This window comes from Rhincodon typus, chromosome 22 (assembly GCF_021869965.1).
Source record: "Rhincodon typus isolate 14 chromosome 22, sRhiTyp1.1, whole genome shotgun sequence".
NCBI classification, from domain to species: domain Eukaryota; kingdom Metazoa; phylum Chordata; class Chondrichthyes; order Orectolobiformes; family Rhincodontidae; genus Rhincodon; species Rhincodon typus.
The window spans coordinates 43,647,373-43,668,475 of NC_063353.1; the positions used below are offsets into that span (position 1 = coordinate 43,647,373).

The window sequence follows — 21,103 nt, forward strand, 5'->3', positions numbered from 1 at the left end:
CATGGTCATCAGCGTTGTGACTAACTTTCAGTTCCAGACTAATTAGTTGAATTCAACTGCCATAGAATCACAGAAGCCTTACAGTGCAGAAGGAGGCCATTCAGTCCATCCTGCCTGCAATGGCTCCTCAAACAACCGACATCACCTAGTGCCAGTCTCCTGCTTCTTCCCCATATCCCTGCACACTATTTCTATCCGAATAATCATCTAATGCCAGCTTAAATGCCTCAATTGAACTGGCCTCCACCACACATTCAGGCAATGCATTCCATACCCTAACTACTTGCTGAGAGAAAAAGATTTTCTTTCATGTCACCCTTTGCTTCTTTTACACATCACTTTAAATCCACGCCCTCTCCTTGTTCCTTTTACATGTGGAAACAATTTCCCCCTGTATACTCTATCCAACCTGCTCACGATTTTGAAAACCTCTATCAAATCTCCTCTTTGCCTGCTTCTGTCCAAGGTCAAAAGTCACATGATACCAGGTTATAGTCCAACAGGTTTATTTGAAATCACAACCTTTCAGAGCGCTGCTCCTTCATCAGGTGAAGACAAAGGGGAAGTGCTCTGAAAGCTTGTGTTTTCAAATAAACCTGTTGGACTATAACCTGGTGTCATGTGACTTTTGACCTTGTCCATGCCAGTCCAACACCGGCACGTCCACATCACTCCTCTCTAAGGTGAACTGTTCCAATTCTTCAATCTATCCTCATAATGGAAGTTCTTCATCCCTGGGACCATTCTTGTAAATAGCTTTGGCACCCTCTTCAATGTATTGACACCTTTCCTATAATGTGGCCCAGAAATGCACACAATACTCTAGCTGAGCCATGGTGGAATTTGAATTCATGTTCCAGAGCAGTAGCCTTTCCTTTTGGGTCACTAGTTTAATAGAATTAGCACTGCATTACAATCTCCCTGTAACTCACACATTAATGATAGCCACTTGGATGAGATGCTGTATGGAATCATATGCAACAAACAATACACATTTTCGAAATTTGATGAAGAAAAGGGAGAAAACATATAAACCAACACCTTTGAACAAACTTGTAAATAATGGTGGTTGGTACTACAATTTGTTGCATGTTCAAACCTGTGATTCATTATTTAGCAAGTGCTATGCTATTATTGTGGCAATGTGAGGAGCAAAATTGAGTTCAGGTCTTTTCTCACAGGGAACCTCAGCAATGAGTCACCTGGGATTATTCTTACGCATCTCCTAAAGACATACCACCATTGGGCTGGATTTTCTCAATATATTTTTTGGCATCTTCAATGAAGATGGGAGTGGCTGCAACCAGTTTATCACTCCAGAAACGAATGTTGTGGTTGAAATCAATAATTGTGAAATGGTCCTCCGGGCGAAGATCGGACAGAATCGTTGTCATGGCTTCAACGGTCTAATATAGAGAATGAAAAACATTGACTGGTTGAAGTGAAGTTTGTTTATCATCGGGAACAAAATCAATGTTACTGGAAAAGCTCAGCAGGTCTGGCAGCATCTGTGAAGGGAAATAACAGAGTTAACGTTTCGGATCCAGTGATCCTTCCTCAGACCGCAGAAGGGTCAGCGGACCCAAAACATTAATTCTGTTTTTTTCCTTCACAGATGCTGCCAGACCTGCTGAGTTTTTCCAACATCTTCTGTTTTTGTTCTTGATTAACAGCATCTACAGTTCTTTCGGATTTTTTTTTGTATATCAACGGATTCAGTTTCCCAGAATAATTGGGTATGCTGAAAAGTTACTATGGAGTCACTTCTGCAGTTTATTCCTGTCTATTCCTATGCATGTCTATACACTTAGTTATTCAATTTTTAAAAAATCCTAGAATATTGTCAAAAACTTATGTTTTTTGAGATAGGGACATTTTCAGAAGCAAACACAGAAGGCTGGAAACAACAGATCTGGTAGTATCTGTGGAGAGAGCAATACAGTTAATGTTTCAAATTAAGTATGACCTTTCCTCAGGATTGAAAGGCATTTTTAAAAAATATACATTTAACAGAACCAGATGAGGAGCAAGAGGGCAATTGGTGTAGAGACTCAATGCAAAAGACAAAAGGGTAGCTGATAGTGAAAGAAGAAAGAAAAGATATAAAATGGGTGTAAATAAAGGTGTGAGAGGGAGAGAATTAGTCCTGTTTACTAAATGCAAGGTAAACAAGACCCAAACATGACAAGGATGTAAAGGAGAAAATGTATGAAAAATGGAGTTCTGAGGTCGTCACTCTTCATTCTAAGTTTGTTCTCTCTGGTTGGGGTTTTGTGTGGAGCTGGTGCATTTCAGGAAATTGAAGGTGCATGTAGTGATTGGAACCAGGTGGACCTTATTGAGTATGATATCCTTGATTGGGGTTGTTAACCTGGGCCAATCAGGGAGCCCTGGTTGACCAATGTAAGCAAGGAATTCAGAATCTCCTCACTTCAGCGACTGACTCTGAGCTGGCTGGCCATATCCAGTGTACTGTGCATATGTAAATAAAGGGCAACTTGGTGACGGGATACCGGCCTCTGTGCAGTTATTTCAATGCAGTTCTGCCTTCAACCATCCATTGCATTTCAACAAACGCAGAATTTCTGCATTTGCACTTTTTGAATGCTTTCTCAGCCACATGAGGTCTCCTAAAATTTACCCAAAAGCATGTCATCAAATTGAGGAATTATGACCTGGATTTTCACCAAATCAGATTGAAATTGACTCAGATTAAGGAAATGAAAGAGATGGGATGTGGCAACCAAGAATGAACAGGATTTCCTGTGCAAATATAATTTGTGAAAATCTTTGCCCTGGTCTTCCTGCTGCTGGGGATCCATGAATCACAAGGCATAAGTCTTCTGAAGAAAATTAGACTGACCCTGGCAGCAAAGGTAATTGGAAAAGAAGAGATCTTGTAGGGCCAGTACAGCTCAATTGGGTCTGAAGCATGGAGAAGTGAAAAGAATAACTTTGAAGTTTTCTCAGCCTGCATCATTCAGAACCTTAATATTGAAACAATATCACTGAAGCAAAAGGGTTTACCTGCTTCATTTTAATTCCCCACATTGAGCCACTGACATCAATGACAAAGATGATGTTTTTAGGAAGTGGTGGAAGATTATTAGGAGCAAAAAAGTGAGCAAAGTAACCATTGGAAACCTACAGTGAGAGAGAGAAACGATTAGCAATGCTTTCGCACAAAATAACCTTTTCTTTCCCAAAGATGTAAATGCATCAGTAAGATAAAAGTGAAATGTTCTAAAGTTTGGGCAAGACCTGAATGTTTCCACCATTGAGCTCCCGTTTCACATCATATTTCACAATAAAGCTTCCATCAATGGCAGAGTCTGTACAATTTGGGCATTTCCGCTGTTGGTCCACAGTTGGCTTGAAGGAAACATGAGCCTAAAAATACAAGATGGAATTGTGAGTTACCTGTCCAGGTTGAGAGTTGAATCTAGCACTGGTTTCTGGGAGGTATTATTGTGCCTGTTTTAACTTCAACCAGTGCATCAAGCAATTTCTCTGCACAGCAGCCTTTTTTTTTGACACTTTGGCAGGTTTACAGGAAGTTTCAATTAAAGGAACTGACATTATAACATGTTCTGGAGTTAGATCAGCAGGCATCTTCATTACTCTGCTGGGACTAGTTTTGCTTGCTCAGCAGCACTTTCACTTACATATTTGTTGTGGGTTGGAGGCATCAAGATTATGAGAACTATTTAGACAATCTAGGTTGATTTTAACTGCAGCAACTTGGCAGTAACTGAGAGAGATTAGCCTGAAATTGGTGCCAGATGATTTGCTGTCTCATTCACTTTGACCTTTCCAGCTACCATCTTGGTAGTGGTTTTCCAATGAATGGCCTGCCACATTTAAGATGAAAATTGGGATTCTTCAATTGAGATAAGATGCCAGGTGCAATTTTATTGTACAGATGGGCAAAATAGGTGCTACAAAAATGTTTGAGTCCACATGTTCTTCTTATGCAGATTGGTTTTCCCTCCATGTACAGTTCATGTAGGAATGGGCTGATTATCCCATGCTCCCCGGCCTATGGACATATCCCCGGGTTGTGAAACAGTTCAATTCCTGAGACCATTCGCAAGTCAATTTGTAAGCAAGTCAGAACACGACGCAGGACAATATAAAATAGCTGTTAATAAGTACAGGAGATGTTCATAAGTTGGATTTTTAAAACGCCAACCCTGTTCATAAGCCTGACATTTGTAAATCAGGGACCCCCTGCAGCATCCTGCACAATATACATGAGGTGGGACATTAAAACATCCTGGCAGCAGCAAGAAATGAGCAGTAATTAGGCTCACCACCCAATCTGTTCTGAAAATTTAAATTAGCCCCACCTTGCATTCATGTAGTCAGAAGTCGCACAACACCAGGTTATAGTCCAACAGGTTTATTTGAAATCACAAGCTTTTGGAGCGTGGATCCTTCACCTGACAAAGGGGCAGTGCTCCGAAAGCTTGTGATTTCAAATAAACCTGTTGAACTATAACCTGATGTCATGTGACTTCTGACATTGTCCACCCCAGTCCAACACCGGCAGATCCACATCATGCACTCATGAAGTATCTGCAACAACAGATTCAATCAGTCTGAGCACATCACGTTTTTTTTAAAATCCCTATCACTAGTCAAGCTGAATCCTTCTTTTTATGAACAATGAATCCTGTAATGATACAATCAATACAAATATTTTGACTTAGCCTCTAACTGTACTCATTGAAATTTGGATCATATTTAATTATTTCTTTGATTTCTAATTTTCAATCATTTTGCTTTTAACAGGTTTATGCACTGTTAAAATTAGTAAGAGACAATGTTAGGAGAATTAACAGCCTAGGATATGACAATGACTATGCATTAGAGTCATAGAAACATATGATACAGTAGAGGCCCGTTGGTCCATTGAGTCTATATATCCAAGCTGCAGAAGTGATTAGTTTCTAAATTAGAAAAGTAAACAATTTGGAGCTCTACAATCCATGTGGCAAGAGAAAATTGGAATAGGGAATTAATTTATTTAACCAGTTAAATTTCCTACAAGTGCGGACCAGGCATTAATGTCTGAAAGTATTATTCCCACCAGTTGTATCCTTGATCACCCTATCCAACTGTAATATAATCATAGTTTCTTAAAAGGATGCATCAAATTAAAACCTTCAGCTCATTGAATAAAGTCCTTTCAAATGCTTTAAACTAGTGGAGTGGTGAACTATCTCAGTAGATTGTAGGCCAAATATAATGAAAAACAGTTTTATTGTTGAAGTCACTCATGAAACAAGTTGCGACTATGCTTTGAGATTCAGGGCAGTACTATTTTGAGCAATAGTGTGTTAGAGAGAGGCAGGCTGACGGCCCAGATGGTCTTATCATATGAGCCTACAATAGCAACTCCAATTTGAAACACAGGGCTGCTACTCATTGCAAAAGCATTTTAGATCTCATAGAATCATGGAGTCATACAGCATGGAAACAGACCCTTCCTCCAAACAGTCCATGCTGAACATAATTCCAAATTAAACTAGTCCCACCTGCCTGTTCCTGACCCATAGCCCTCCAAACTTTTCCTATTCATGTACTTATCCAAATGTTTTTTAAACTTTGTAATTGTACTTGCATCCACCACTTCCTCAGGAAGTTCATTCCACACATGAACCACTCTCTGCGAAAAAGCAAAAAATTGCCTTTTACGTCTTTTTTTAAAATCTCTCTCCTCTCACCTTAAAAATATGCCCCCTTTCATGAATTATAATTGGATTTTGACAACACTGCATTTTCAGTAAATGCTAAACCAGAATGCTGAAAATGCAGTCCCCATCGGTTATCATCTGACAGCAAAAGATAAGTTGACTTTTAAGTTCAGTCCATTATGGGCAAATGGTTCTCATGGAAAGTTGCAGCCAAAGCATTGATATATTCAATTACTCACCAGACATCTCTGCATTTTTTGTTTTTCATTTCAGCTTTCTGATATTGTATTTGTATTTCCTTTTCTTAATACCTCTTGTATTTTGAATGCTACCAATACAGTACTGTGCAGTGAGCAACTTGATAAGTATTGGCATAGAACCAGTTTCAATGAAAAATGGAAGATACATACTAAATTAAATACTAACGGTGTCAAGGAGTATGGTAAGAGAGTGGGAGTACGGTTTTGACAGCTAGATCGACCACGTTATAGTGAAAGGTAGAGCAGACTTAATGGGCTGAATGGCCTACTCTTGTTCCTATTTTCTATGTTTCTGTGCTTCTTTAATGGACTATAGTAATTATAGTTTAGATCTATGGGTTGAACATTCAAAACCGGTGCAATATTGTTTATGGATCTCTGTGTTAAGTATCATAATTTGTTTTTTTAGAAAAGCCTAATAGAAGTTGTAACTAATGTTCACCTTGTTTTCTCCTTTAGTCATACGGATGAGCCCATCAAACTGTTCTCCGAGCATGTTAGGTGCTTCAATACGGCTGATCCCTTGCGGCTCAAATATGTAGACATCCACCTAAGGGGAATATAAATGATGTTCTTAAAAGATTGACTCATTAATTAAATATATCAGATTCCCTTTTATTTTGTCCTAGAGATGACGAACAAATCCACATAACTTAACTGTGAACAGCAACACCATCAAACCATGCCTTAATATCCACATGTAACATCAACTTAACACAAGGATCAGGAACAGGAATCTTAACTAATTGTTTCCTAGTCGAGCAATGCTGAGGCCAGTTACAATGTCCCTGTCAGTACATGAACCGAGACTACCTAACCCAGCACAGATTACAGAGAAATCTGTGATCTGCCCATTCTGAAGATAATACTACACTTAACCATTGAACTGTCAGGAATCTGAATATTTATTTATTTATCAATCTCCTGTTGCCCCTTGGGTTATTCTAGAATTTGGAGTCAAGTTGAAATGTTTGATCTGCCTCTTACTGACAACTGTAATGACTAGGAGAATGCAGGTATTTACAGTTGCATAGAAGCTGCTATGGGCAGCATTGGCTGAGTTGGGTCCCTTCAGATCCACTGATCTTGGGTGGTCCAGGATCAGACAGACTGGGGTTCCTGTCATTGCATTGTCTTAGGGTGGGGAGTGTGGATTGCTCCGTTCCAATCCTCACTTGTCCACATCTTCAATACATTCTGTTCTGAGGAAGGGTCACTGGACCAAAACATTAATTCTTATTTCTTTCCACAGATGCTTCTACAGACCTTCTGTTCTTGTTTTTTTCTCTTTAATTTTTTTCCTCTTCTACCCATTCCCTTCTTCACAGGTTGAAGAATGCTTGAAGCCAAGGTTCAGTGCTTTGTATATCTCTATGCTCCCTTAGCAGGTTGGGGGACCTTCTGGCCTAGAGGCGAGGACACTACAACATCACCACAGCATCCCTTAAAATCAGGAAGGATGGGAAGCAAAGGCGGTAAGGTGTGAACCTACGTGGGTTTCAAATGGGTTTCAATGGATTTCAAATCAATCGCCTTAACCATAAAGTTTGCATTTCATTTGAAACCAGTTTCAAACTCTCCTTGAATCTGAAAAATACATGCAGAAAATTGAGGGTGGGCCAAACCAAATGAGAACAAATCTGGTTACAGTCTTGTTCTTACTACACAAGTGTACACAATTGGAATTTGACCCTGAAATATTTACAACACTTCCACAGTACTTATTCAGCCATAGTGTGTTAGAGACTCTGATAACATATTGTAGCAGTTTTAACAGATGCGTAATCAGGAAAACTGTGTGTGATTTAACGCACCTAAGGTGAGTGGTCGCATAATGATAATGTCAATTGACCTGCTATCCATAAACTCTGGGAACATGAATTTGAATGGCAGATGGTGAAGTTTGAATTCAGCAAAATCTGGAATATAAAGTTAGTCTAACGGTGACTGTGTCAATTGTGGTAAAAACTCATCTGGTTACAAATGTTCTTTATGGATGTTTTCCTGGTCTGGCCTAGATGTGACTCTAGACCCACAGCAATATGATTATGGATGGGCAATGAATTCTGGTCTAGCCAGTGATGCCCACACCCCAAGAACAAGTTAAATAAATCTCACCTGCATCAAGTTAAAATTGAGCTCTATAGATGATGAGCCTGCAATGAGGTCAGTCAGGTGGACCTCATAGAATATGAGTTCCCTGATTGGGGCTGTTAACCAGGTCCAATCAGGGAGTCCTGGCTGACAGATATAAACAGGAGTGTCAGAGGGTCTGTTCACTCTGAAAAAGCTGTATCAGTGTCAAGGACTCTCCATGTGTAAACAAAGGGTAAATTGGTGATGGGATACCAGCCTCTGTGGAGTTATTTCAGAGCCAAAGAAACAAGTTGGAAAATGTGAACAAAAGCTTTACCATTGAGATGGGTTTTAAAGAAGGTTTTAACAGGAAGTGTATGAGGTTGCAGAATTCAAATAGGAAACTATCCTTTTGGAAATAATACTCGCAATCCAGTAGCAAGAAGGAATATTGAATGTACCTGGAGCTGCTTCACCAAGTTTCCTGGGCGGAGTATAATAGTCTGTTCATAAAACCCCAGTTGTCGTTGTAACAGTTCTTGGCAATAAAGTTCAAAGCTGACTTTGCTCCCACCAGGAACATTCACTTCAGCTTTAAAGCTTTCCATCTCATGAGCCGATGTCCTAAACATGGAACACATCAAAAAATTATGAGCAGACTTTTTTGATAGCCTAGTATTCTTTTGGGTGACTAACAATATACGCAGGAAAGAAGACAATCATTTTGTGTTTGACTTTGGAGACTAGTTAACCACTAGGTGAGGAGGGGAGATCCAGGAATACAAATAGAATGTGTAATACAGGAAAAAAACTTAAATATCAGTGGAGACTTTACCTAAGAATTCCAGCAGCCTTCCCTTGGGCTCGTGCTTGTGCGTAAAGATTTCTGGCCACACTTTTCTCATGCACAGATCCAACAAACGTATTATCATTCACCGTCCTGTGTGAGAGATGGAAATCTTATTTATTAATTCCATTACAATAATAATGCAGGTTTATTTTGCTGTTTATTATCGAATCTACTTTTCCCATTTTTCATTTTGCACAGTTACCTTGAACCCGATTTATTCTCCCCTCTCTTTATCTTAGGAGTTTGGAGGTTAATCATGTTGCTTCTATGGATCAAACCTGGGATGCAATGGCCCACAACTTAGCATGAAAGAAAATCTTGTGTTTCTAAAACACCCATCATGAGCACAGCCAGTTCCAAAACTCTTTACAGTCAGTGAAGGGCTGTTGAAGTATTGTTGTGTTAGAAACATGCTAGTCAATTTTCTCAAAGTACAAATAACCTTTCAAACAAAACTGTTGACTTCAGAGTTCACATGTTTTGTAAATAAATTTGTCATATTTTTCCCTCAGAAATACACTTCTGTTAATCAACTCACGTGGCATGCAATTTCGAAATTGGGGATTTATTGAGCGGTCAAATGCAAGTCAACAACCCAAAGAGGATTCACATGAGCTAATATACACAAAAATATATGAAAGTCCCATAACTTCACCGAATTGTCCTACTATTTCAGTAAAATGGTCATTAGTGAGAAGAAACCAAAAAATAAAACTGTGGATTCTGTAAATCAGAAACAAAAAGAGAAATTGCTGGAAAAACTCAGCAGATCTGGCAGCATCTGTAGACAGAAATAAGAGTTAACATTTCGGGTCAAGTGATCCTTCCTCAGAGCTCTGATTTCTCTTCACAGATGCTCTCAGACCTGCTGAGATTTTCCAGCAATTTCTGTTTTTGTTTCATTAATGAGAAGAGTTTGTTTTAAAAATAATCAAGATATGAAAACTTATGTTTGACTTAATCTTCAATGCTTTACAACTGCTGTTTATGATGAATGCGATGAATAACCAATTTTAGATGTCTGAAGGGATGGAGGAATGATTTAAATTTGATCATTGTCAGTGACAAATGGACTCATAGTGAATTAATCACCATCTTGTCATTGCATACAATTTTCTTCTCCAAATTTCCCAGAGCTCTAGCTGCATGAAGTTGGTTAGAGCACTGAAAATGGGTGTTGCAATCATCAGAGCCCTGTTTAAAAATCCAGATTACTGTCTGTGGGATCCTGATGTGATTATCTTGGACCAATGACTGCGTGTGTTCAGCCTATACCCTAACCTTCAAACGGAACAATTTTGTAAAGTTCTTCCACAAGGGACAAAATTTACTTTTCTTTCATTTTTGTTGAGGCCAGGTACAGATATACTACTCCAAGAAAAGCCGCCACTCCCATAGGTCTCCGTATGCATCCTCAGTATGTTTCTGCCTAGGATTGTGTGCTCCCTCTCCCCCGATCTGTCCTGTCTGCTGGATCACCCTGCTGACCTTTAACCTGGTCAGTCTGCTGAGCAGCCTCAGAATTTCTGCTTGACCACATACCAAGATGACCTGAACACCGGCTATTGCTCTTGGACCTGGCCAGTTGATCACAGAGCAGATTGAAATTGCTTGCATAGATGATGCTATCAGCCTCCCCAGTGGTTGTGTCAATGCAAGTGCTGTATAGCGCCATATTAAGCCACAATAACTGTGAATCCCACACTTGATTATCAGGATGTGGATTCCAGCTGAGGTAGCAGTAGGAGTGATATATGTGGCCAGAGCAGTCCTTGCTTACAATGATACAAATCTGAGAAATGGCAAGGCCAATATCTGAAAGAGAAACAGTAAGGAAAGGATCTCACCCTGATGCTCTGAGGACCTGCTGATCATTTTGCACACTTTCCCTGTTTATGAAAGTAACTGTCAGGAGCTGTTCGAAGGAACAGTTTTACTTGCTTTCATAACTCACATCGTGAAATTTGAGATGTAGGCTCCTTTTGGAATTTCTACGTTGAACGTCACATCCTGTGGACTCGAATCCTTATTCACTACCTTCATGCTGAAGACTGTTTCAGAAAAGCGTGAGGTGATGATGGATTTAACTTTATAGCTGTGAATGGTGATGTATTCATCAATGTGATCCTGTTTGACAAAACAAGGGTTTTAGCAAAAACATGTTATTCTGAAACTCAGGACCTTACCTGTAATTTTCTAAAATTAAAATAAATGCTTGCTCTCCATATTTCTCCAGACTTGATGCTCAAGATTAGAATTGGCAGAGAAGACACTTTCAGTTTCCTGGCCAATTCTGATCATTTTACCTCCAGAGGAGCGTTGTCTACTCTCTTGAGAAATGTTAACTCTTCCTAGGATCCATATATACTTTCTGAATGAGATTAACAACTCGCCCCAAAATGTGGGCATTTAGTATTGTGGAATTGAACCTCAGGCTAAAGTTGTCCAAACTCATTTGGCAAAGGCTTGTTTCTATTGGCAAAAGCAAGAAATTTTCAACTCCACAGTTTGGCCTACATATGGACTTTGTTCTCAGAGGTCAATTAATAGGCATTTTAAATATTGATGGATTTTCCTGGTAGTTTGCATTAGCAAAGTTAATTTCCAGCCGGTTACAAAATGAGACTAAATTATTTTAACAATGCCTTGCTTAAATTCCATGCCCCACTTCCCAACATTCCAGGTGGAAGGCTGGCAGGAAGCATTGCTGGATGTTGTGCTTGATGGTTAAGCAGAAGAATTGGCTGCAGGGCCACTCCATCTCTCCACTGATTGAAGGCAGAAGTGAGGAGACGACAGAAGATGAGACTGCAACTTTCCCAGAGGCTCTTGGCAGAGCTGTCCTGCTCTTCTTGGACCCTGCAGAGAGCTTAAACATTTTTAAAAGACCCTTTTAGGACCTCATCTGGCTCAAATATTCAACCAATAGGATGACCGAATAAAATTTGGAGTCAGTTCCCAGTGACGTAATTGAGACCAGTTGGTTTTGATTTCAGTGAGGTATATATGAAAGTGTCAGTTCCAATCTACTTTCTGGTGAGTAAGTAAAGTGGGAGATTTTAACTGCTAACATATTCCTTGACAAAGTCATCTTGTACTCGAAAAGTTAACCCTGTTTCTCTCTCCACAGATGCTGCCAGATGTGGTCCAACACTTCCTGTTTTTATTTTCTGTTTATATGCTGGATTTCTGCCAGATCTAGTCATCCATTCATCCTTTCATTTACTTATCTGTCTATCTTCTGATCTCCCAAAAAGGCATAGGCTTTTGGATGAGGCTGGAAATAATCAATTATTATTATTGAAGAGAAAACTATCTCAAGGAGCTATTTCAATTTATTCAATGGCCTGACCAACTTTTCAATAAAGGACCATTGTCAGTGATAGATGACAGTCAAGTAAATTTGTGAAATTTGTATATATCAATTATTTACTAAAGTGAAGTGCCTGTAAGAAGAAAGACGTCAATAACTGACTGGTCATGCAAACATCATGATCAGTAGATGAGTAATGATTAAGCTGGTCAGGAACTTCAAACACTACAGAATAACAAGATAGAGTGAGCCCACCTCATCCTCCTCCTGGCTCCTGTCATCACTTCTCTGTAAAATAAAACAGTAAAACATGTTTAGAAAATGTTACTTATTTATCCCCTTATAAAATGGTACAACATCAAAATGGCAGCACACCACTACCTTCTTGAGGGCACCTAGGGGTGGGCAATAAAATGCTGGCCAGTCAGCAATGCCCATGTCCCACAAGTCTTAATTAAAAAAAAATCACAGGTGTTAACCATTCAAAAAAAGGTTCATCATTAATTGACACTGAGGGAGGTTTTACATTGTTTCTCTAATATTGTTAATTCGGTTCTATGGATTAAAATGTGATGATCATGGAACTTTTGGCTCTTGGTCCCAAGTTGAAATGTGCGTTCAGGCTTGGCTAGAGGGTGGTCCTTATCAGTTTTTGCCATGCTGAATTGGCAGACATTCCTTTTCTGAAGCACTCAAGCGTTTCTCATGTTTCATTTATTAGTGCTTGACTGGGCCGTAACAGGTGGCTTGGCATATATCACTTCCCAGACTGCTTACCAAGAAGGAGGGAACAGCAAAGTGCTGACGATGTGAAGCAAAATCAGTAATTACTGGAGAAACTCAGCAGGTCTAGCAACATCTGTAGAGAAAAGAAGAGTTAACGCCGAGAGTCCAGTGGCCCTTCTTCAGAACAGACAGTGACTGGGCTCGAGGCGTTGATGCTACTTTTTCTCCACAGATGTTCCTGGCCAGCTGAGTTTCTGCAGCAATTTTTGTTTTTGTTTCAGGTCCTCAGCATTTGCAGTTCTTTGTTTTATTTTGTGAGTGTCGCTGACAATGCCAGCATATGTTGCTCATCCCTGATCAAACCTGGACTGAAAGGTGTGATTAGACAATTAAGAGTTAACCACATTGCTGTGTGGTATGGAGTCACATGTAGGTCAGACCAGGTAAGGATGTTAGACCTTCTTTCTTAAAGGGTACTAGTGAAACAGATGGGTTTTTACAACCGTTCAATGGTCATCATCATTTGGATTAGCTTTATGGTTCAGATTTATTTTTAATTAGTAGGTTTAAATTTTGCCTTAATGGGATTTGAACACATGATCCTAAAGCATTATTCTGGGCCTCTGGATTTATGGTTCATTCATATTAGCACCACATCACCATCTCCCACTAGATGGCATCGACCTCGGCACTGGAAAAGAAACAGCAGAAACTGCCCTGTTAACCGTGCAAAGTCCTCCCCACTGACACCTGGCAGCTAGGGCCAAAATTGGGAGAGCTTTAACACAAACTAGTCAGTCATACTCCAGAATCATACCTTATAGACAATGTCCCAGATACCATCATCATCATTCGCTGGATATGTCTTGTCCCATGGGCAGGACAGATCTGGCAGAGGTGGTGGCACAGTGGTGTACAGTCAGGAGGGAATTGCCATGGGACTCTTCAACATTGACTCCAGACCCCATAAAGTCTCATGACTTCAGGTTAAACATGAGCAAGGAAACCTCCTACTGATTACCATGTACCGTCCTCCCTCAGCTAACTCCTCCATGTTGAAAACACTTGGAGGAAGCACTGAGGATGGCAAGCTCACAAAATGTGCTCTGGGTGGGGGATTTCAATATCCACCACTCAGACTGGCTCAGCAGCAGTATTACTGATTGAGCTGGTCGGGTTCTAAAGGACGTGATTGCTAAACTGTGTCTGTGGCAGGTGGTGAGGGAACCAACAAGAGGAAAAAACATACTTGACCTGATTCTTACCCCAATCTGCCAGCTGCAGATGCATCTGTCCATGACAGTAACAGTAAGAGTGACCATTGCACAGTCCTTGTGGAGACAAAGTCCCACCCTCCCATTGAGAATATCCTCTTTTGTGTTGTATGGCACTATCACTGTGGTAAATGGGACAGACTTTGAACAGATCTAGCTACTCAAGAATGAGAATCCATGAGAGGCTGTGGGCCATCAACAGCAGCAGAATTGTACTCCAGCACAATCTGTAACCTCATGGCCCGGCATATCCCCCACTCAACCATTACCATTAAGCCAGGAGATCAAGCCTGGTTCAATGGAGAGTGCAGAAGGGAGCAACACCAGGCATATCTGAAGGTGAGATGTCAACCCGGTGAAGCTACCAAACAGGACTACTTGCACGCTGAACAGCATAAGCAGCAAGTGATAGACAAAGCTAAGCGATCCCACAACCAATGGATTAGATCTAAGCTTTGTAGTCGTGCTACATCCAGTCATGAATGGTGGTGGACATTTAAACAACTCACTGGAGGAGGAGGCTCCACAAATATCTCCATCCTCAATGATGGAAAAGCCTAGCACATCAGCGCAAAAGATAAGGCTGAAGTTTCGCAGCAACCTTCAGCCAGAAGTGCTGAGTGGATGATCCATCTCGGCCTCCTCCAGTGGTGCCCAGCATTACAGATACCAGTCTTCAGCCAATTCGATTCACTCCACGTGATATCAAGAAGTGGTTGGAGACACTGCATACTGCAACAGCTATGGGCCCTGACAACATTCTGGCAATAGTACTGAAGACTTGTGATCCAGAAATTGCTGCTCCCCTACCCAAGCTGTTCCAGTACAGTTACAACACTGGCATCTACCTGACAATGTGGAAAATTACCTAAGTATGTCCTGTACATAAAAAGCGGACAACTCCAACCCAGAGATAGGAGGAACTGCAAATGCCTTGTTATCTCCAACTCCAACCCAGCCAGTTACAACCCCATCAGTCTACTCTTGATCATTAGTAAATTGACGGAAGGTGACATCAACAGTGCTATCAAGCAGCACGTGCTCAGCAATGACCTGCTCAGTGATGCCCAGTTTGGGTTCCACCAGGGCCACTCAGCTCCTGTCCTCATTACAGCCTTGGTTCAAACATGGACAAAAGAGCTGAATTCCAGAGGTGAAGTGAGAGTGATAGCCCTTGACATCAAGGCTGCATTCAACCAAGTGTGGATTCAAGGAGCGCTAGCAAAACTAGAATCAATGGGAATCGGGGGGGTGGGGTTGGGGGCAAACATTCTGGTTGTTGGAGTCATACCCTGGCACATGGGAAGATGATCGTGTTTGTTGGAGGTCAGATATCTCAGCTCCAGGATGTTTCTGCAGGAGTTCCTCAGGGTAGTGTCCTATGCTCAACCATCTTCAGCTGCTTCACCAATGACCTTCGCCCCATTGTCAGGTCAGATGTGGGCATGTTTGCCGACGATTGCACAATGTTCAACACCATTCATGACCCCTCGGAAACTGAAGCAATCCATGTTCAAATGCAATGAGGTGTAGGCAATAGCCAGGCTTGGGCTGAGAAGTGGCAAGTAACATCATGCAGCACAAATGCTAGGCTATAATTATCACCAATAAGCGACAAACTGATCACTGCCTTTTGACATTCAAAGGTGTTGCCATCGCTGAATACCCAACTATCAACATCCTGGGAGGTTATCATTGACCAGAAACTCAACTAGACTCACCACCTAAACACAGTGGCTACAAGAGCAGGTCAGAGGCTAGGAAAACTATGGCGAGTATCTCACATTCTGACTCCCAAAGCCTGTCCACCATCTACGAAGGAGCGTGATGGATTACTCCCCACTTGCTTGGATGGGTGCAGCTTCAACAACACTCAAGAAGCTTGACACTATCCAGGACAAAGCAGCCCGCTTGATTGGCACTGCATTCACCAGCATCTATTCTCTCCACCATCGATGCACAGTAATAGAAGTATGTACTATCTACAAGATGCATGGAAGAAATTCAACAAAGATCCTCAGACAGCACCTTCCAAACCCACGACCACTTCCATCTAGAAAGACAAGGGCAGCAGGTACATGGGAACACCACCACCATCAAGTTCCCCTCCAAGCCACTCACCATCCTGACTTGGAAATATGTCGCCGTTCCTTCACTGTCACCCAGTCAAAATCTTGGAATTCACTCCCTAATGGCATTGTGGGGCAATCCACAGAACGTGGACTGCAGTGGTACAAGAAGGCAGCTCACCACCACCTTTTCAAGGGCAACAAGGGGTGGACAATTAATGCTGGCCAGCTGGTGATGCCCACATCCCACCAATGAATTAAAAAAACCTATAGTAGGGCTTGGCTTATTTATTTGGAGCGATGGTGACTTAAGCTGTTTTGGACAGCACATTATTCTATTGAAAATTCTGCCAACTTAATTCACTCAAACTCTTTAACAGACAAAAGAGGAAACTTTAATTTCATGTCTTCCAATTCTGATTCAATTCCTTATCTCTGTCATACACAGTGTTCTAGCTCATCTCTGTTAAAAGTAAGTGTTAATATTTGCTTTTGACCTACTTTTCTGCTTTCTGTATCTCTCCATCAGCCCTTGCATGTGTTTGATAGGTCATATACTCACAGCTAATAGTTTGACACATCACAAAGTGCCAAAGTATTGAATGCACGCACAAAAGAAAAAAATAACAATGCATCACAAAACATTTCCTCTTTCTTTTTTTGGAATGCCACAAAGCTCAGCATTCACATACTGTCTTATTTCAAACAGAATTAACTGGTGACAATTTGTATATATTATCTGCAAATCAAAACTGACATTTTCTCTGCAACGAGAAATACATTTTCTTCACACAGTTCCTATCAGTCAAAGCAAAATTGTGAGCCTTTAGATCCTTTTAAGATGCTGTTTCTGTTTAACATTACTTAATTCATTTTCCTGATACTTACTTTAGCAAAGTTAACAATGATAGACATATGAGAACTTTCTGTGTTCCTAAAGTGAAAGACAGTTATTGTTAAATAATAAAGTACCCTTTCATATTTGAGACCCATCACCCTCATCAAATACTCACTCTCAAGTAATAGGTAAATCAGAACTAACATTGTGCCTGATTTTATAATTCCATTTCTTATCTATGCCACGTTGATGAGAACATTGGTTCATTTTTAACAATTTACCTTCTGACAAGATTAGTCATTTTGGACCTAGTAGTAGTAATAGAGCTAATTAACATTTGCTGGTAAGTAAATTTACTAGGACTGAGTCAAGACAATACAAATTATTAACATCTCAACTTTCACATAGTGGGATTGTGACACTCGTAAACATTTTAAAGGTGAAAGAACAGCTTAAAATTCAGATTGCCACCCCTTCCTCTAATAAATAAATTACAAAACAATCTTCTTAATGGTAAGAAAGTGTTTCAGTCATGATCTGTCAAGCAGACAGTAGCAGGGTCAGTAATACAAGGGCCAATGATTATCGTAATCAGATTAATGAGAAAGGAGTTCTATCGCACCTTGACAACTGCAGAATTCAAATACAATTAATTAAATAAATCTGGAATTAAAAAAAAACTGATGTCAGCAATGGTGCCCATGAAACTATCTCATCAGCCTTAGCTCAGCTGCAGCATTCACTGAAGATCAGGGGAGTTCGTCTTTGCATGTTGGCCACTATTTATCCTTTAACCAACATCACCAAAAATGATCCAGTCAGTAATCCATTATTGTTGGCAGGAGCGTGCTGTGGTTTCCTACATTACAGCAGTGACTACACTTTGGTAGTACCTCAACGGCTGGAAAGGGCTTTGGGATATCCCTATGTTGCAAAGGCTGCTATAACAATGCAAGTTCTTCCTTTCTCAAGAGTCAGCACTTTGAGGAGACCAAGAGGAGAAGGATCAGGAGTATTGAAAAGATACACAAACACCCATTAAGCACAAACTAATAATCTGCCTTGGAAAGAAATGCTATTTTACTTTTTTATATTCTTAGCGAATGCCTGAGTGAAATGATTTCCTTGCTTCTGTTGCATAACAGAATTGTAATTATATTCTTTTTGAAAGCTTTATAAAGTTTCCTAAGCAACCATGCACAGTGATGAGACCGTTCTTATCCCCAGAGAGTTCATGAACATATTTGAGCTGAATAAAATGTTTTTTCAACACCCTTAGTGATTAGCACACACATCAATTCAGCTAGACAATTGTCATTCAATATACTGCTGAAGTATATTGCTGTCAGAATCAATGGACTGAACCTTACCTTATGGCGTCTTTCATATCTGTTTATATTTACAGGAGGACCATCTACAGTCTCATCAGATCCAGCTGTTCCTATGGGCTGATATAGAGAGGAGCTTGTTAGCTTGTTGTTGAGGTCAAGCAACAACATAGAATTTTTTACAAATTAAGGACAGGTTTTAGTAACACATATCTTTTTTTATTAAACAGCCCCAATGCAAGGACATGTTTAAAAATAACTGACAAAATACAAATACTGGAGCCATGCTCAAACCAAGAACCCCCACTTGTGAAAAATGTCACGCTATCCAATAACATATTTATTTCATTATTTTATTGCTTTGTTCCAATCTTACAAACTGTAGGGAATAGTAGCTTACTGATTATATTACTGAACTAGTGATCCAGAAACCAGAACTAATGATGTGGTAACATCTGTTCAAATCCAAGCTGGGGAATATAATTTTAATTAATAAATAAAATGTGAACTGAACAGCTACGCTCAGTAGTGGTGACCATGAAATTACTGACTCATCATAAAAATCCACTTTCAGGGAATAAACTCTGCACTTCTTGCCTAGTCTGGCCTATCTGTGTCTCCAGACCCACAGCAATGTCGTTGACTCAAAAATGGTTTAGTAAGCTAGTCAGTTGAATTCAAAAAGACTCATGATCTTTAGCAGGTCAATCAGGGCAGTAAATGTTAGTCTTGCTATCTGCACTCACATCTTATGAATGAATAAAAAAGATCACATTTTAAAGAATGACCCTAATCATTAAAAAGAAGATAAAATGCTGGAGAAACCCAGCAAGGCTGTCAGCATCTGTGGAGAAAGAGAGAAACAGAGTCAATGTTTCAAGTCTGATGATTCTTCTACATCACTTCTTCAGACCATGATCGTTGTTCTGTAAAATTAGTTCAGTTTGTCAGATCACAGCAAGACTTTGGAACCTTTATGACAGATGTTTAGTTTGCAATATTTAATCAATAATGTTGATTATTAAATTTTTAAAATGTAGCACAAAAGACAAACTAAAGTGCAAAAACTGCAACAGGCACTTACAGCCACATCAGAAAAGTCGCCCGCTATTATTTCAAGACTTTGTATTTCGGGCACGAGAAAGAGCCAGGCACAGAGGATGAGGAGTTTCATACTGTCTGATGTTTCCACAATGATGCTGCCCCAACACCAATAAGACAGCTGGGGCTCACTTACAAATTCAGGTGAAACGGCAGGCAAAGTTGCATTTGAAGTTCCCTTCTGGAGTCCACGAAAACTTTGCCCTGGGCTATGGTCAATAATTACTGAGTATGTTACCAAACCTGCAAATAGCTGTAAAGGTTGTGCAAACAAGGCAATGTTCTCTGTACTTTTGGATGATAACAGTTTGAAACCTGATTGATTTCTTTTCTCCTTTGCTTCGAAGGCTCTTCATTATGATACTTAGTAAGAAACAGGGAGATTCAAACAATAACTTTACCTCAATCAGGGAGGAAGACCTACTGCACTAATGTTAAGAATAATGTTGCTTGTCAAGTAATTAATAAAGAATGCAGCGAGGTACAGCACAAGCAACTCGTTGTTGTTTATAGATGTTCAGTTGGTTTGAGGGCCATTTGCATCTTGGTTTATCGCCAATTATACATGTGCTCAATGGCAAGGTTCGTTATATTTATAAATTTACGTGCTTCTGTAATCTGCAGAATTAGCTGTCCAGTGTAAATGCAGACTCCTTGATGCACAGATTTGGAAGAAAAGTGTTAGATGACAACAGTTCATTTAGTTCCGCTGCATTTCACTTATTAGGAAAGATGTTATGATTTTCAGTCATTCTACTGATGACTTACTGGGTACCTCCTTGTGGGAGAATTTGATTGGTAGCAAGTTCTTTTAGAGATAAACTGTTGCATTTTGTCTTCAACAATATCTATTTGCAATTTCTTTCTAGACTTGAATCGATATTAAATTTATTTGGGGAGTAAATTATCCTCAAATTGGCTTATTGCCAATTATCAACAAGCATTGGCAGCTGCCAAAAGCAGGTTGTGGTCTAATTTCCTCGATTTCCAAACGCATGTTAAAAACTCACTTTGATAGTGCTTCGCAGCACCGTCACTTCTACCACCAAAAAGTACTACAGCAGCAATTTGGTGGTGAAACCATTACTACAAGTCACACACATATATTAATCTGACCATTTCTTAGCAACGCCAATGCCTTGTATGTAATACCACTGAGGAACACCACCTTCCTAAGGAGTATAGCAACTTATTCTGTTGTATTTGGTAGGTGCAATGCCACCTAGTACCAGCTTGTGGTTTGGGATACTTTGCTGTTACTGTCCTCTTTCCTTGACTGGTTCTAAGAATCTACTTGGTTTACAATAGTAGAGGAAAGCCACTTGTGGGTCTTGATGAGAAGAGACAGTTGTATTTAAACAACATGGAGTTCATTGCATGCTAGCAATCAAGCACAAGTTACATTGACAAGTTAGACATTGTTACAAGGACAATTGCGAGATCTGTGGAACCACATGTCCTCAGGTGTTCCACTTTTCCCACCCAAAACCACATACAATGCATCCGCTTCACTGGGGTAACACTTTAGAATAGTCTGTGTGGAGTTTGCACGTTCTCCCTGTGTCTCTG

General features: G+C 40.2%; 1 protein-coding gene across 1 annotated transcript in view; it reads right to left on the bottom strand.

The window, feature by feature from the left end:
• itih2 (inter-alpha-trypsin inhibitor heavy chain 2) overlaps window positions 1–19,679 on the bottom strand; it is a 55,136-nt gene extending 35,457 nt beyond the window's left edge. Inside the window, exons 1-10 of the mRNA XM_048609999.1 lie at window positions 19,518–19,679; window positions 18,476–18,553; window positions 12,454–12,486; window positions 10,840–11,012; window positions 8,871–8,975; window positions 8,497–8,659; window positions 6,402–6,509; window positions 3,262–3,390; window positions 3,028–3,144; window positions 1,238–1,406 (exon numbers count right to left, since the gene is read on the bottom strand). Coding sequence (XP_048465956.1) covers window positions 1,238–1,406; window positions 3,028–3,144; window positions 3,262–3,390; window positions 6,402–6,509; window positions 8,497–8,659; window positions 8,871–8,975; window positions 10,840–11,012; window positions 12,454–12,486; window positions 18,476–18,553; window positions 19,518–19,607 — 1,165 coding nt within the window. The 5' untranslated portion in view covers window positions 19,608–19,679. The remainder of the gene's footprint in view (window positions 1–1,237; window positions 1,407–3,027; window positions 3,145–3,261; window positions 3,391–6,401; window positions 6,510–8,496; window positions 8,660–8,870; window positions 8,976–10,839; window positions 11,013–12,453; window positions 12,487–18,475; window positions 18,554–19,517) is intronic.
• Window positions 19,680–21,103: the final 1,424 nt, after the last annotated feature.